This window comes from Danio aesculapii, chromosome 12 (assembly GCF_903798145.1).
Source record: "Danio aesculapii chromosome 12, fDanAes4.1, whole genome shotgun sequence".
NCBI classification, from domain to species: Eukaryota; Metazoa; Chordata; class Actinopteri; order Cypriniformes; family Danionidae; genus Danio; species Danio aesculapii.
Window position 1 is genome coordinate 30,887,760 of NC_079446.1, and position 15,778 is coordinate 30,903,537.

The 15,778-nt window shown below is 39.2% G+C and overlaps 1 protein-coding gene across 1 annotated transcript; it reads right to left on the reverse strand.

Moving 5' to 3' along the window:
* Nucleotides 1–639: 639 nt before the first annotated feature.
* Nucleotides 640–11,979, reverse strand: sh2d4bb (SH2 domain containing 4Bb). The gene is made up of 7 exons (XM_056469915.1): nt 11,801–11,979; nt 11,479–11,632; nt 6,120–6,258; nt 5,713–6,022; nt 5,465–5,592; nt 3,288–3,508; nt 640–841 (listed from the first exon to the last, which is right to left on the reverse strand). Exons 1-7 carry the CDS (start codon nt 11,977–11,979, stop codon nt 749–751), a joined length of 1,224 nt encoding a protein of 407 aa, XP_056325890.1. The 3' UTR covers nt 640–748.
* Between the last annotated feature and the right edge of the window lie 3,799 nt (nt 11,980–15,778).

A 15,778-nucleotide genomic window follows, 5' to 3' on the forward strand; every position in this document is an offset into this window, starting at 1 on the left:
TTTTTACTATATTTCTCTGTATGATTAAATATGGAAAACTGTGCTTGAGAAAGGTTTTAAGCATGCAAGTGAATCAAGTATTTCACTTTCAACTTATCTCTAAAAAGAACAGGTTTATACACGCTGCCAGTGCTAGAATCACTCCAGGTACTGTGAAAAGCAAAAAAAAAAAAGTAGTACCAAACTGCCTGGAGAAACACCGGGATGTGCAATGTTTGTGTTTAGCACAGATTATAGTGAATTTAACAGCTTGTGATGGTGTTATATTTTCATTTATACCCCAATTCTGAGGAAAGCTTCAGTTGGGCTCACTGAGAAAAGGCCAGTGAGATTCAGGCTCCAAAACGTGAACAATTCTGATGAAATTTCTGACCAAGCACTGCTGGATAAGCAGTCTAAAAACCAGTTTACCAGCTAACATGTCAAAAACTCAATCAGCTTTGGATATAGAAAGTGAGATGCTCAGTTGCTTAATACTGACATTGGAAAAGCTGTCAAAATTGTTAGTACATTTTAAATTTATTTAGTGCGACATCAAATGCTTTTGCGCACATTCACAGTGGAATCTATTGCGACCCACACTCAATACAAGTAACACATGTAAAAAGTGTTTATTTACATTTGACAGAAGCAGCTTGGCTGACCACAAGTAAAAGCTGTGCAGCGGCACTGAAAGGATGTGGACTCCAGCGATACGGCCTACAAACTGAGCTTTGATGCCTTCTGAGATTCACATCAATGGAAAACATCACAGAAACAGTTCTCCGTGGTCTGCTGCGGAGCTTCTGGGCCTGCAGGGGTCCTGGAGTAGTTCTCCTCCAGACGTGGTGATCACTTCCTCCTGGTGGATAAGGAGACCATCAGCCAACAAAATCAACATCAGTTCTGGGACAGCCATGCATTAGCAACACCATCAATTCTCTGCATCAGCTGCACAGATGGAAGGACAGGTGTGTTCGCCACGTCTGTGTTCCTCATGCCCCATGGGGCCTGCAGTCGCCCCGTGAGCATGTTTTTCTGTCCTGCTACAACAGTAGGCCTGCTATTGGCTTTATAGAAGAAGTTTAGAGAAAAAGACCCCTTTTTTTAGTGTTCAGTATTGCAGGATTCTTCAGCAATCCTTTATAATAAATTGTTCAGGTGCTGAAGAAGCATTTCTTTTCTAGTGTCAAGCTCAGCCAAAATGTTTTATTGAGTAGATTGGCAATTTAAAAAAAGCTTATCCTTTATCATTCTTCAGTTGGAAGACGTTTTCACAATGAAACAAAAAAAGAAACGCTATATGCGTTTTGATCATTCATTTACATGATAAAACATTTTCGGGGGCCTGAAAATTCAGGTGTTAGTTTTTGAAAAACGATACATAGCATCTCTGCATAAACTACAAAAATGTGACTTTTTGAATACGTACAGTGCTTAGCATAACTGACTACACCACATTTTGAAAATGAATATTTTTATCCGTTTCTCTATGAATATAGGCAATGTATTTTGGGGCATTTACACATCTAAGGTGGCTGAGAAAGCTTAACGTGCTGCAGTTTAAAAAAGCACATGCAATTACAAAAAACACCAGCAAATAAAGAAACGATCTTCATCAACTTGACAGCACACATGTTGCAAATTGATCACAACACAAACAAGTAAAGAAACGTGCAGCAAATTGGTCACAACACTTAATATACACATAACACAACAGAAATGTTTCTAGAGGACTCAAAAACATGACGGACCCTGCTGAAATATGTGTTGTTATGTCGTGTAATCAAGATATTAAAATAAGCGGAAAACAACTCACGTTTCAAAGACCACCAATCACTGCACTGAGCAACAGTCACGGCATAATAACACATCCATATCTCAGTAGGATCCGTCGTGGTTTTGGGTCCCCTAGAAACATTTCTGTTGTGTTACGTGGATATTTGCTAGTGTTGTGACCAATTTGCTGCGCGTTTCTTCAATTGTTTGTGTTGTGAACAATTTGCAACACGTGTGCTGTCAAATGGATGAAGATTGTTTCTTTATTTGCTGGTGTTTTTTGTAATTGCATGTGCTTTCTTAAATTGCAGCGTGTTAAGCTTTCTCGGCCACAGATTTATAAAACAGATATATTTATTAAGAAAATAATTTAGTCACCAAACATATTTAGACATTGAAAGATAATAAAATTAAATTCAATCAAAATATTGCAAAATAAATTTCAACCTACTAAATGTAACAAAATTTTTTATTTTTATTTTTTTGCTTCTCTTGATTTTTCCTCTTTTTTAAATGTGTATTTAATATTTTTCTATAACATATATATTCAGGTGTACTAGATTTTGAGCTGTTATCGTAAGTTAATTTGTTAGATAAGCTCCAGATTTGGCTTCAGTACTGACTAATCTAATGTATATGCACAAATATAATATTGTATAGCTTCCTATTAAAAATATCAATTTAAAAGATAGATTTGTGAGGGGTGTACATATATATATATATATATATATATATATATATGCTGAGCACTGTATAATGTGATTCACTTGCAGCGGAATATTGAATATACTGTAAATGTAAAAAGGGTGCTTTCACACTTGGTTCAATTGCTTGGACCGAACCCAAGTTTGATCGTCGCCCCTTGCCACCTTCACGGCTGGTTTGTTTTCACTCTGTCTTTTTTCCTTCTGAACAGCAACAGCTCTGTGTACAGCTATTGTTCTGAGGTGACAGCCACTAAAGCAAAGCGCTAAATTAGAGGCGTCCGCATATCATGGTCATTCAGCTTTAAATGAATCTTTTGGTTTTGTTACCAAAATGATACCAAAACCAAAATACAGAGAGCCACTTGCGTCTATCTGCCGCAAACCCTCCCTCATTAAAAACATCCAGAACATCACGCAAAGTGTTTTTTGCTGGAGACAAGCAGACACTGTTTGCACTGTGTCAGTCCCGCTTGCCACCAAATTTGGTGTTAAAAAACGCATCAAAAATCGATTACGGGACATCTGTGTAATTGATTTTTGATATGGTTTTGATGCCAATGTTAGATGTCAATTTGACCTCAAGGTAGTTTACATGCATTGCAGGGAAACAAAATCTAGTGTCAATTTGCAATTTGGAATTGAAGCTTTCAGATATCATAATACTTTTGTGTCGTTATTTTGGTGGTCAAAAGAGCATCAATGTTTAGATGTCAAATGGAATTCAATGTTTTGAGATCAAGTTGATTTGCATTTTGATGTGTTTTGTGCTGTCATCATGCTTGATGTCATTTTGACCTCAAGGTGCCCAATAGGAAAGTTTACCTTATGGAAGTTGATGAGGTCAGTTAAGGTGGCGTGGCGGTTTTGGTCAACACCTAGGAAGTTGTAATGATCACCCGAGGCGTCAATGAGGAAGTGCTTAAAGCCCGAGGGGTTGCGGTAGGACAGCGTGTAACCCCAGATTCGCTCACTCACTCTGACCAAGAAAGAGCCTTCTGCCGCATTTGTCAGCAAAGCCTCTGATTCCTGCCGGGATATTATTCCTGCAGAGGAAGGAGATGGGTGACAGTGAGATAGACAGATGGAGAGCCGGAGACAACGTGAGGCGGAGTGACAGACAGGAGGAGGCAGATATGGAGAGAGATTGAGTGAGAGAGCAGCTGGAAGTGCAGGTGTTGTGCTCTGATCTCAAGAGTGACATTCTTGTGTTTCCTGATCGAATGGCATCACTCAGATGGTCGTTAATCTTATCATTGACCAATCAGAGGCCACACACTGTGCCTCCAACAAGCTGCAAATTATTGAGTCTTCCTGTCTGCTGCTTTCCTCTTCTCTCTGTCTCTTTCATTATTATTTTCTTGAACTAATCAATGTTTTTCTATCGTTGCAACCACTAAACTACTGCGCGTTCCAAGAAGACTGGGACTTCAGAGTCCATTTCTGAAAAGTACACCAGAGGCTGTTTTACGTGACTCTTGTCAACGACGCCCCGGAGCATTAAAGTCTGTGGAGTGCAGCATCAGCGTTACGTTAGCACCAGGTCAAGCGTTGTGATGCGCCACATAAAGTTCAAACTATTTCAACTCTAACTTCAGCTGACCCCATTTGCAAGTGACCTTTCGGAGTGCAGTCAGTGGTGTAAAAGGACAGTGTTCATGATGTGTCTGTCTTTAAAACGTTTGAGCTTGTCTTTAAAACAATCTCCGCTTGTAATTATTTATACATATTTTGGTTCTTTCAGATCTTTCGTAAGTATGGGGTTGGAAGGGCTTTTTTGAATGATTGTGAAAGAACTCCTATTCTCACCAATACAAAAATACAGTAAAATGATAATATTGTGGAATATTGTGACCTAATTTTGCTCATTATTAAAAACATTATTTAAAAACTCTGGAGAAAGCCCTGCATTTCCTGGTTAGGTGGGTTTTGACACATGGCTGCTGGTTTAAGATGGTTTTTTGCTGGTCATTTGCTGGTTCTTGATGGTTCTTTGCTGGCCATATGATGGTTTATGCTGGTTCTTTGCTGGTCATGTGTTGTTTTTTTGCTGGTTGTGTGAGGGTTCATGCTGGTTATTTGCTGGGCATTTGGTGGTTTATGCTAGTGTTGGTTTAACCTACTTCCTTGCTATACATTTACTGCTTTAACCTTGTTCTTTGCTGGTCATGTGCTGGTTCTTACTGGTCATGAGCTGATTTTTGCTGGTGATGTGCTGCTCATGTCCCAACAGGCACACAACATATGGTAATATTAGGTTGGATTTAGGTCATGACGTCAATGTCTAACCAGCATCTAAGGACAACGTTTTTTTGACATCCAATAACGATGTTGATATTTGGTTAATTTTAGGTTGTGTTGGAAAGTGACCAAAATCCAATGTCTGATAGATGTCATAGTGGTAACGTCCACACAACATCAAGGTGTAACATGTTTAGACGTTGATATTTGGTTCATTTTAGGTTGAACGTTGGACATTGACGTCAACACGATTTTCATTTCCAAAGACAATTCAACGCCCCCACAATGTTGGGTTACGTTGGCGTACAATGCCAAGATGACGTCATGTTGATGACCTGTGCCTCCAGGGGGGGGTTATGCTAGGGCTTTTTGCTGGATATGCTGGTTCTTTGTTGGTCATGTGCTGGTTCTTACTGGTCATGAGCTGGTTTATGCTGGTGATGTGCTAGTTTTGCTCTTTCTTTGCTGTTCATTTGTTGGTTCTAAGGTGGTCCTGACCAGCAATGTCAAAACTTACCTTAGAATATTTTTTTGGGTTTTTGATGTCAAATCTGCTGCATTTATAGAAAATGTGAACTTTATTTCAAACTGTCATATTTTTAAACCATTCATAACAAGTTGTTCATACTTCATACTTGTTGTTCAATTGTATGCATTTACAAACTCCTGAAATTGCCCTTCCATTGGATCTACCTTACTGTATAAAGGTCACAGTGCTGCATAGTGCCAAGAGCTGTGAATAGGCCTTAATATTTCTTTACCGTGAAACCAGGGTGCGATGGTGTTGCTGTTTCGTTCATAACCTGCTCGTCTCGGCCTCTGCTCTTCCTTAAACCAGCGGATGATGGATTCACGTGAGTTTGGTCTGGTCGGACGAATCCAGACAGGACTGAAAAGCAATGAAGACAATCAAATGCCTGTTTGTTTCGCTTTATTGTGGCATTACAGGCCAGAGTATGTGAGAGGTATTGTCCAGAACATTTATTATTGATCTCAGCATTGATTTTACCATTCTGTGAGCGACTGTGTGACTGGACTGCTGTAGCGATGGTGTTGTCTGTGCCTGTAATGGCCTGAGGTGAGTTGGCCAGCACTGGTTGCATGCGAATGACTGGCCTCAGCTGGAGGAGTCGAATGTTCAGCGGCTGTGCCGTGTCGTCGGTTGTGACCCAATCCGTTCAGGTGTGTCTTATGGAACAGACCACTGAGTCCAGCCACTAGACCCTTCTCGGCGGCCCACAGAGACTGCCGCTTGTATTCATCTCTAGCCCTTCGTGCTTTGTATTTCATCTCCTCATCTGCCGCCTTGGAGCGCCGCACTGTGGGAAGCAGGGAGGAATTTAAATAGAAATAAGCTACTTTATATTAGAGCAGGCGAACTACCCATTTTCTTTCCCATTCCGTTTGTTCTCTCACATTGTTCCTGCCATTCTTTGTCATCTCTTTCGTTCCTCTTTTCCTCCTGCTTCAGAGAGATGTACAGCTCCTTTGCTCTCCTTTCCTCGGTTTGACGGATTTCTTCCTCGCCTCTCTGTCTCTCTTCCTCCTCACATTTCTGTAACAAAAAGGGAGAAGGAATCAGCCCTAGCTAACACAAAGGCACAAAAGTTTGGCCCCAGCATGCTTTAGTTTTCTCATTTTCGGTGTCATTAAGCTGGGAATATAAATGATTAATTCGCGGGACAATGTCATTAACCCAAACATCAGCGCCTTCAACTCTATTATAGATCAGGCGTACAAATGCTGGCCTTGTGTCTCGGAGATCACTATCTACATTCTGAGAGGTTGCCAACTTTTAAATAATTCATTTTCAGAACATGGAACACATAGTAATTAAGTCTAATTAACCCCAATCTCTATTATGAGACCCTAATTAAGAGGCTGGTTGAAGAATAAAAGTAAACACCCTTAACTATTAGATCTTTTGTCACAACTTGGGATCACAAATGCCATGCTGCTTTTAGGGGGGTATACATTTATTATATTGATAGTTAGATGAGACATGACCCATGAAAAGACAAATTAGCAATTCTTCATTTATGTATGCGTTGGACATGTTAGTCTACCCCTTTATTTCTGGGTCGAAATCCAATAATATGGATACATATACACTCACTGGCCACTTTATTAGGTACACCTGTCCAACTGTTCGTAACGTAAATTTCTAGTCAACTGAGCATCAGAATGGGGAAGAAAGGTGATTTAAGTGACTTTGAATGTGACATGGTTGTTTGCGCCAGACCGGCTGGTCTGAGTATTTCAGAAACTGCTGATCTACTGAGATTTTCATGCACAACCATCTCTAGGGTTTACAGAGAATGGTCTAAAAAAGAGAAAATATCCAGTGAGCTGCAGTTCTGTGGGCGCAAATGCCTTGTTGATGCCAGAGGTCAGAGGAGAATGGCCAGACTGGTTTGAGCTTATAGAAAGACAACAGTAACTCAAATAACCACTCAAAAAGCATCTCTGAACGCACAACATGTCCAACTTTGATGCAGATGGGCTACAGCGGCAGAAGACCACACAGGGTGTCACTCCTGTTAGCTAAGAACGAGAAACTGAGGCTGCAATTCGGTTCAGGCTGCTGGTAGTGGTGTAATGGTGTGGGGGATATTTTCTTGGCACACTTTGGGCATATTAGTACCAATTTAGCAACGTGTCAACGCCACATCTTACCTGAGTATTGTTTCTGACCATGTCCATCCCTTTTTGACCACAGTGTACCCATCTTCTGATGGCTACTTCCAGCAGGATAACACACCATGTCACAAAGCACAAATCATCTCAGACTGGTTTCTTGAACATGACAATGAGTTCACTGTACTCAACTGGCCTCCACAGTCACCAGATCCTCAATCCAATAGAGCACCTTTGGGATGTGGTGGAATGGGAGATTCGCATCATGGATGTGCAGCTGACAAATCTGCAGCAACAGCATGATGCTATCATGTCAATATGGACCAAAATCTCTGAGGGATATTTCCAGTACCTTGTTGAATCTATGCCATGAAGAATTAAGGAAGTTCTGGAGGTATTAGGTGTACCTAATAAAGTGGCCGGTGAGTATATTCTACACCATGTACATCAAAACATCAAAAAAAAGCTTGTTAAAGGGATAGTTCTTCCAAAAATTTAATTCTGTCATGAATTATTCACCCTTCACTAGTTCAAAACCTATTCGAGTTTATTTCTTCTGTTGAACACAAAAGAAGATATGTTGAAAAATGCATGTTGCTGAGACCATTAACTTCTATAGTATTTTTTCCCTACATGTAAATAACGTAAAATAATGGCCGTTAAATTACAGAAATTTACTGTAAAATAACGAACATTAAATTACAGAAATTGTCTTAAATTTAAATTTCTGGTAAATTTCTGTAATTTAATGTTCGTTATTTTACAGTAAATCTTTGTAATTTAACCGCCGTTATTTTACGGTTTATTTCCGGCACCCCAGCTGCCGATTTTTTTTTTACAGAAGTTGATGACTTCCAACAACCAGCATTATTCAAAATATCTTCTTTTGTGTTTAACAGAAGAAAGAAGTATAAATGTTTAAAACCACACAGGGTTGAGTAAATGATGAGGTAATTTTTGGGTGAACTATCCTTTAATTACAAACGGCCTATCTAATTCCCCAGTGAAGGCTTTTATGCCTTTATTTCTGAGAATATGTTGTCACTGACCAGGCCCATCCCTTTATGACCACACTCTTATAATGGCTACTCTGAGCAGGATATCAAGCCATGTCACAAAGCTTAAATCATTCCAGTCTGGTTTCTTGTACATGACAGTGAAATCACTACACTCAAATGGTCACCAGGTCTCAATCCAATAGAGCACCCTTGGAATTTAGAGAAATAGGAGATTCACATTGGAAATGTTGCGTGTTGCTTTCGTGTCTGTATGGATACAAAATCTCTAAAGAACTTTAAATTCTAAAGGGAAAAAGAGTCCAATTTGATACTATAAAGGTGAATTTTTAAAATGGATGGTGATTGAATGAATGGGGGAGATATTTGAGATAAAATGTAATACTTTCTTTTAGCATAGTTATGCATTATCACAAGTGACAGTATGTTTATTTTTTAATAAAATTAATGTTCACAGTTTGGTCCAGAACATTTATTATTGATTTTATCATAGATTTTTCCATTCTGTGAGCGACTGTGTGACTGGACTGCTGTAGCGATGGTGGTGTCTGTGCCTGTAATGGCCTGAGGTGAGTTGGCCAGCACTGGTTGCATGTGAATGGCTGGCCTCAGCTGGAGGAGTCGAATGTTCAGTGACTGTGCCGTGTCATTGGTTGTGACCCGATCCAATCATGAATGCTTCTTTTGGAACAGGATGTTGTTTGTTGTTGTTTATTTTTAACTGGCCAGTATGGCAAATGTTTTATACTGGCTGAAAGCAGCCTAGAGTTTAAATGAACACTGCACTTTTTTTTTTGGAAATAGGCTCATTTTACAATTCTTCTAGAGTTGAGTTTTACCATTTTTGAATCTGTTTAGCCGATCTCCACGTGTGGGCGGGAACACTTTTAGTTTAGCTTAGCATAAATCATTTAACTGGGCTAGACGATTAGCATTTCACTAAGAGTTTCAATAATTTTTGTATTTAAAGCGTGAATGTTCTGTAGTTACATCTAGGGCTAAACAATATATCGTTTCAGCATTAACATTGCAATATGTGTATCTGCAATAGTTGCATTGCAGGATTAGTTTATTTAGTAAAGGTTAAAAAATAAATATATTATTAAATATCACTATTTTTAAATTATTTATACAAAGATGACCATGTCATTTTACATTCGATTTTTCAATTTCTGTTCTTGAATACTTGGAAAAAGACTAGATTATCCCTTAATGACATTTTTCCAAATAGAGCTATCATCAGGTGAAATTTTCTCCATATCGCAATATATAATGTGGCAAAAAAACCAAAACGAAATATAAACCACAATGTCAGATTTTTTTAATATCGTGCGGCCCATATGTTGTAGAGAGTGACAGAACATGAAAAGTTTCTATTTTCTAGGTGGATTTAGAAACTATACTCATATTTTGACATACTAATCAAGAAACAACGATAAGAGCAATGATATTACACAGAACTAGCTAGCTGGGGGGGACTATATTCAGGTGCTGTTTATTATCAGCCACGGTACTGCAACAAAATCCCTTGATCATTACGCCTGTAATGAGAGGATAGTTTCTAGTAACTTTTCATTTTCCTTTTCAACTTTCTCTGGTTTTAGTATTCAATAGCCATGTTTCCACTGTCGCGCCTAAAGTGAGCGTGCCAGTGCAAGCCTGCACCAGTCGCGTTTCCACAGTCCCTTCCGGGGCCTGATCGGGCCAAAGCAGGACTTTCTCAGGGCCAGCGGCCGGCCTTTTTTTGGCCCTGAATACCTTGGACCAAAGAGGGCCAGCTGGAGCTTCGAGTCAGAGTAAAACCAGAGGTGGAGTTTGCCCGAGTCTGGTAAAGATGGAATGCTGCCATTACACTAGTTTCGGATCGCACACACAAGTACATGCGCCATATTATTTGTGATTATATTATGGATGGTGCGCTGGTTCATCCCTCCATTAGTGGCGAGACCACTCGATGCACGATGCCAACAGTCATTTGGTGAAAAAAACCAATATAATGAATGAAAATACATAGGCCTATGCGTATACCATATAGTGTAATGTGTTAATTTCGGTTGTCTCAATTTTAATTGTTTCATGATGATGAGTTGGTGTATTTATCTGCCTGATTTTTGCTGAACTGGATGGGTTGTATGACATTTGACTTGAGGGACGTTCCGGTGCGATGTTTGCGTGCTGGGTTGCAAGTTTTTGTCCCGACAGTGGAAACGCGACATGATTTCGCCCTCAATGCTCGCGCTCCTGGGTTATTGACATGGCATGGCCCGATAATAGACCTGGATTGCACTGGCCCGACTGTGGAAATGCGGCTAATGTAACTACAGAGCTGGGCGACACGGTGGCTCAGTAGTTAGCACTGTCGCCTCACAGTAAGAAGGTCACTGGTTTGAGCTCCAGGTGGGTCAGTTGGTGTTTCTGTGTGGAATTTTCATGGTCTCCCCTTGTTGCTGTGGATTTCCTACGGGTGCTCCGGTTTCCCCGACAGTCCAAAGACATGTGCTATAGGCAAATTGCTATAGGCAAATTGAATAAACTTAATTGGCCGTGGTGTATGAGTGTGAATACGAGAGTGTATAGGTGTTTCCAGTGCTGGGTTGCATCTGTAAGGGCATCCGCTGCATAAAACATGCTGGATAAGTTGGTGGTTCATTCCGCTGTGGCGACCCCTAATTAATAAAGCGACTAAGTCGAAGGAAAATGAATGAATGAATCTAACTACTGAAGAGTAAACTCTTTTTTGAAAAGTTTGAGCAAAATGCTAATAATCTAATCTAATTAAAACATTTATGCTAAGCTAAGCTAAGCTAAAAGTGCTCTTCCCAGACCCAGAGATCTGCTAAAGGGTTTCAAAAATGGCAAAACTCAACTGTTTAAGTCTAGCGGACTTTAAAAATTACACATATTTTTCAAAGGCACTTTTCATGTGCTTAAAAGAGCAAAACTTTTTAATGAGGACAAAATTGCTTCGTTCACCTTTAGAAATCCTCTTGGCTTTAAAATCTGAAAAGACACAAGGCACGACATTTCATTTGATGTTGTGTTTAGAACTGCGCCACCTTCTCATAAAATATTCTGTGTTTTTTTGTCACATACTCAAAGAAACGCACTCCAGCCAAACCCACCTCCAGTTCCTCTCTAATGCGATCTTCATCTTCTTCCTGCTTGGCTGCCTTTCTGTCATCCGTCTCCTCCTTCCATTTTTCTGCCACGAAGCGAGCCTTTTCCTTCGCCATGGCATCTCGAAACTTCTTTTCAATCTCTGCCTCCTTCACACGCCTCAGGAAATTCAGCAGGGGTTGAGTGATGCACTTTCTATGCCCCTGTACTTCTGTCATTATTACCCTCCTCTTTCTCAATTTTTAACTGAATCACATCTGTCAATCCTCACCCACCCCTAATGTCCCGTTGCTCCCATCCCTTGACCCTGTCCCATAGTTCTCTCACCTGAGTTCCTGCGCCTCTCGCTGGGCCTGTTTCCTGGCTCTCTCCTCCATCAGCTCTTCCACAATGTCTTCAAAAGGCTTGTCCCCCAGGGCATCCCCCATTACCCAAACCCACACCTCTCCATCTGAGCCCAGAAGCCACTGAATGCCTCTGCGGTTGCCTGGAAAGAGACACCACATAGCAAACAGCGAAATGATAGCATGGGAAACATATTTGCTCCACTTTCCAGAGCCATCAGACCGTATTCAGATAAGATAAAGACAAAATAACACACACGGCGCAACAAAGCTGGAAGAGATTATCCTACTGGGATTCTTTATACACTGAAGGGAACATGACAACTGGAAAAGATAATGTAAGAACTTCTGAAAACAAAGGAACTTTACCTGTCAATGCATAGACAAATCAGTGATGCCTCTTTGATGCAATGGGACTGTATTTGCGACATCCTGCTCATTTGCACCATTACCTTCAGTTTGGCTGTCATATATATCCTATATAATAAAATACCTTTTTGTTTTTGTTTCTCCTAAAAGGCGTCTTATGTAATTCCACGTTCAGCATCACAATCAGTCCTATACAGGTTTAAGGTCTGCATCTGTCAGATTCTCAGAACAAAGATAGCTTGAGGGATATTTTAAAACTATATCATTCATTCATTTTCCTTCAGCTTAGTCCCTTTATTCATCAGGGGTTTAACCAACAGGGGATCAGGGGAACCAACTTATCCAGCATATGTTTTACACAGCAGATGCCCTTCCAGCTGCAACCTAGTACTTGGAATCATCCATACATACTCATACCCACATATACACTACAGCCAATTTAGTTTACTCAGTTCACCTAAAGCGCATCTCTTTGGACTGTGGGTGAAACCGGAGCACCCAGAGGAAACCCATACAAACACAGGGCCAGGACTCGAACTAGCGACCTAAAACTATCATTATTTGTTTAATTTTATTAACTGCTTTAAAGGGTAAAATAATAATACGAATTAAAATCCCTTACACTCTCAGAAAAAGTTACACAGTGGTACAGTACAAATAATGTTCCTTAAGGAACAGTTTTGTACCTTTGTAAAAGTTGTACCTTATATGGTACAGAAAACACCTGTTACTGATACTGTTCTGTACCTTTTATGGTACAATTGAAATGAAGGTACACAATTTATGGACAACTCCTTTATTACAATATCTATGAAAATAAATATTTAAATAATATATTAAATTATTTAAATAATAAATAAGTGATTTATGAATAGTTTTCATATTAAAACAAGAATCATAATTTAAAAGCATATGTTTAAAGAAACTCATAAACATTAATTATTAAGTTCTATAATACAAAACAACTGGTAAAACAAAACTATAGGTATTGTAAACTAAACATTTAAGGGATTTTTAATAAACATTTGGTAAGCATTGTCTGATAAGTACATTTTAATTATTGATATCGGCACTTTTTGGCGTTTGCTTTCCACTATGCACATGAGCTAGCAAAAGTCCTGCATATGCAGTGTTCATGCAGACAGTTTAATATTGTAAAACTAATCAAACATTGTGCATATCTCATTACAATACTTTTGCATAATTATATTTCTATTTTAAAATCAAGTAAATTCAATTAATTTTTAAGTGATTACACAGGTATTGTGTGAAAACTGGAGATTTTTTTTATTTATACTGCACATGGGACAATTTATTTCTTTATTTTTTTGTGCGCAAGCAAGTGCAGTAAAATAAATAATATCCCATAAAAAATATGTATTCACGTCTTTATCTTGGATTGAATAATACAAAATATGTTCCATCGCAAGTTATCCAAATATATGCCATCTACATCTAAATATTGCCAGAGCATTTTTAATAACTTTAGTTAGACATTTCTGCATAATGTATTGCTTTAATAAATGCCAGTTGGTATAATAATTTGTTATCCAATGCAAAGACATCTATAATTATGCCTTAAATGTCAAAATCTTCTTACAACCGCTGTTTATTAAAAACACTCATGTTTCATTGACATTACACACACAAGCCACAAAATGAACCAAGGACTCACTCTTCTTTTTCCCTGCAGAACTCGGATCTCTTCTCTCCCTCTCATTCCAGCGTCGCACCTGCTCCTGCCGAATCTTATAGAAGAGGATCTGCTTCTGCTCTTCGTTAAGTTCAGCCAACAGGTCAGGCTCTATATACATTTCCTGAAGAATCTGCTGCATCATCTTGACAGATATGTCTCTCTTTGGTCTTTTGACCTTTGTTTCTTATCACCGTGAACTGTAAGTCCAAGTGTCTGTCTGTCTGTTTCTTAGTCTTCGCTGGCTGAAGGCCCAGAGATTGTCCACTGTAATGCACTGTAGGCTCTTTTTAAGAGTGTCATTATCACCACTATAAGCCTTCTCTTTCCTTTCACCCACTTGATCACAACCACATCCCTTCCTTTAATCTTAACCCGGTCTCTTCCACTGTACTGGCGTCCTGCACTGGTGTTTTGTTCTGTTTGGAGGCTTTATGGGGTTTCATTTCACCCTCTCCCCCCTCTATCCATCTCCTGCAGTGACCCTACTGGCCAGGTGAGTCTGACACTAAATGTGACACTTCTAATCTGTTATTTCCTGCACATTTGCATATTAAACACATACATATCTACATGATTGTGCATCGATTGGCTTGCACAGAAATAGTTTCCAACCGTATGTCACAATAATTACTTCAAATGACAGACTAATATCAGCTATTTGCAAGCAATTACTCATGGAGGTCAGATTATGAAAGAGACATACTATTAAGGGAGGACTTTCAGTGTAATTATGTAATTAAGATGGAACGTGAACAAAAAAATCGATGATTTAATATAAAGCCACTGTATGTGTGTGTGTTTATGTGGTGTGTGTTATCTGACCTGTCCCTTTCTCCCTAACATTTCATGGTGTAATCTTACATCTGCGACTCATATTGCCATAGTGCTGCAATAGCAGATGGTGTTAACCCACCCACAACCCCCCGCTTTTAACCCTGGTTATCAAGTAGCCCTTAAGAAGACAATAATGCCGTAATTACTTACTTAAATGGACTGTGGTTCACCAAGTATAATTTATAAGGTCTCGTTTTCTAGTGTGCCACATTTATCTGTTCACATGCTTTTTTTTCTGTGTGACATCCTTATTAATTTTTGTGCCTGATAAATAGTGCTCTGATTACATCTGATTATTATGTTGTCTTGTAAGCATAAACACACACGCACTGGCCATTTTATCAAGTACATGTTCCTAATACCAAATTAGATTCTATCTATCTATCTATCTATCTATCTATCTATCTATCTATCTATCTATCTATCTATCTATCTATCTATCTATCTATCTATCTATCTATCTATCTATCTATCCATCCATCCATCCATCCATCCATCCATCCATCCATCCATCCATCCATCCATCCATCCATCCATCCATCCATCCATCCATCCATCCATCCATCCATCCATCCATCCATCCATCCATCCATCCATCCATCCATCCATCCATCCATCCATCCATCCTTCCTTCCTTCCTTCCTTCCTTCCTTCCTTCCTTCCTTCCTTCCTTCCTTCCTTCCTTCCTTCCTTCCTTCCTTCCTTCCTTCCTTCCTTCCTTCCTTCCTTCCTTCCTTCCTTCCTTCCTTCCTTCCTTTCAATCTATCAATCCATCCAGTTATCAATTTTATGAATAGTTTTTTAAATAATTGTCAAACAATCAATGGAAGCTTGTTTGTATCCCATTTAAAGAGGATAGAACTGAAAGAGTCACATATACACAAACTATGTTATTATTCTATATACACTACCTGACAAAAGTCTTGTCATCAATTCCAGTTGAAAGACAAACAATAATAACTTGACTTCTAGTTGATCATTTGGAAAAGTGGCAGATTTTTCATATGAGTCATCTGTTGAACTGTATCCCAATCATCACAAATACTGCAGAAGACCTATTGG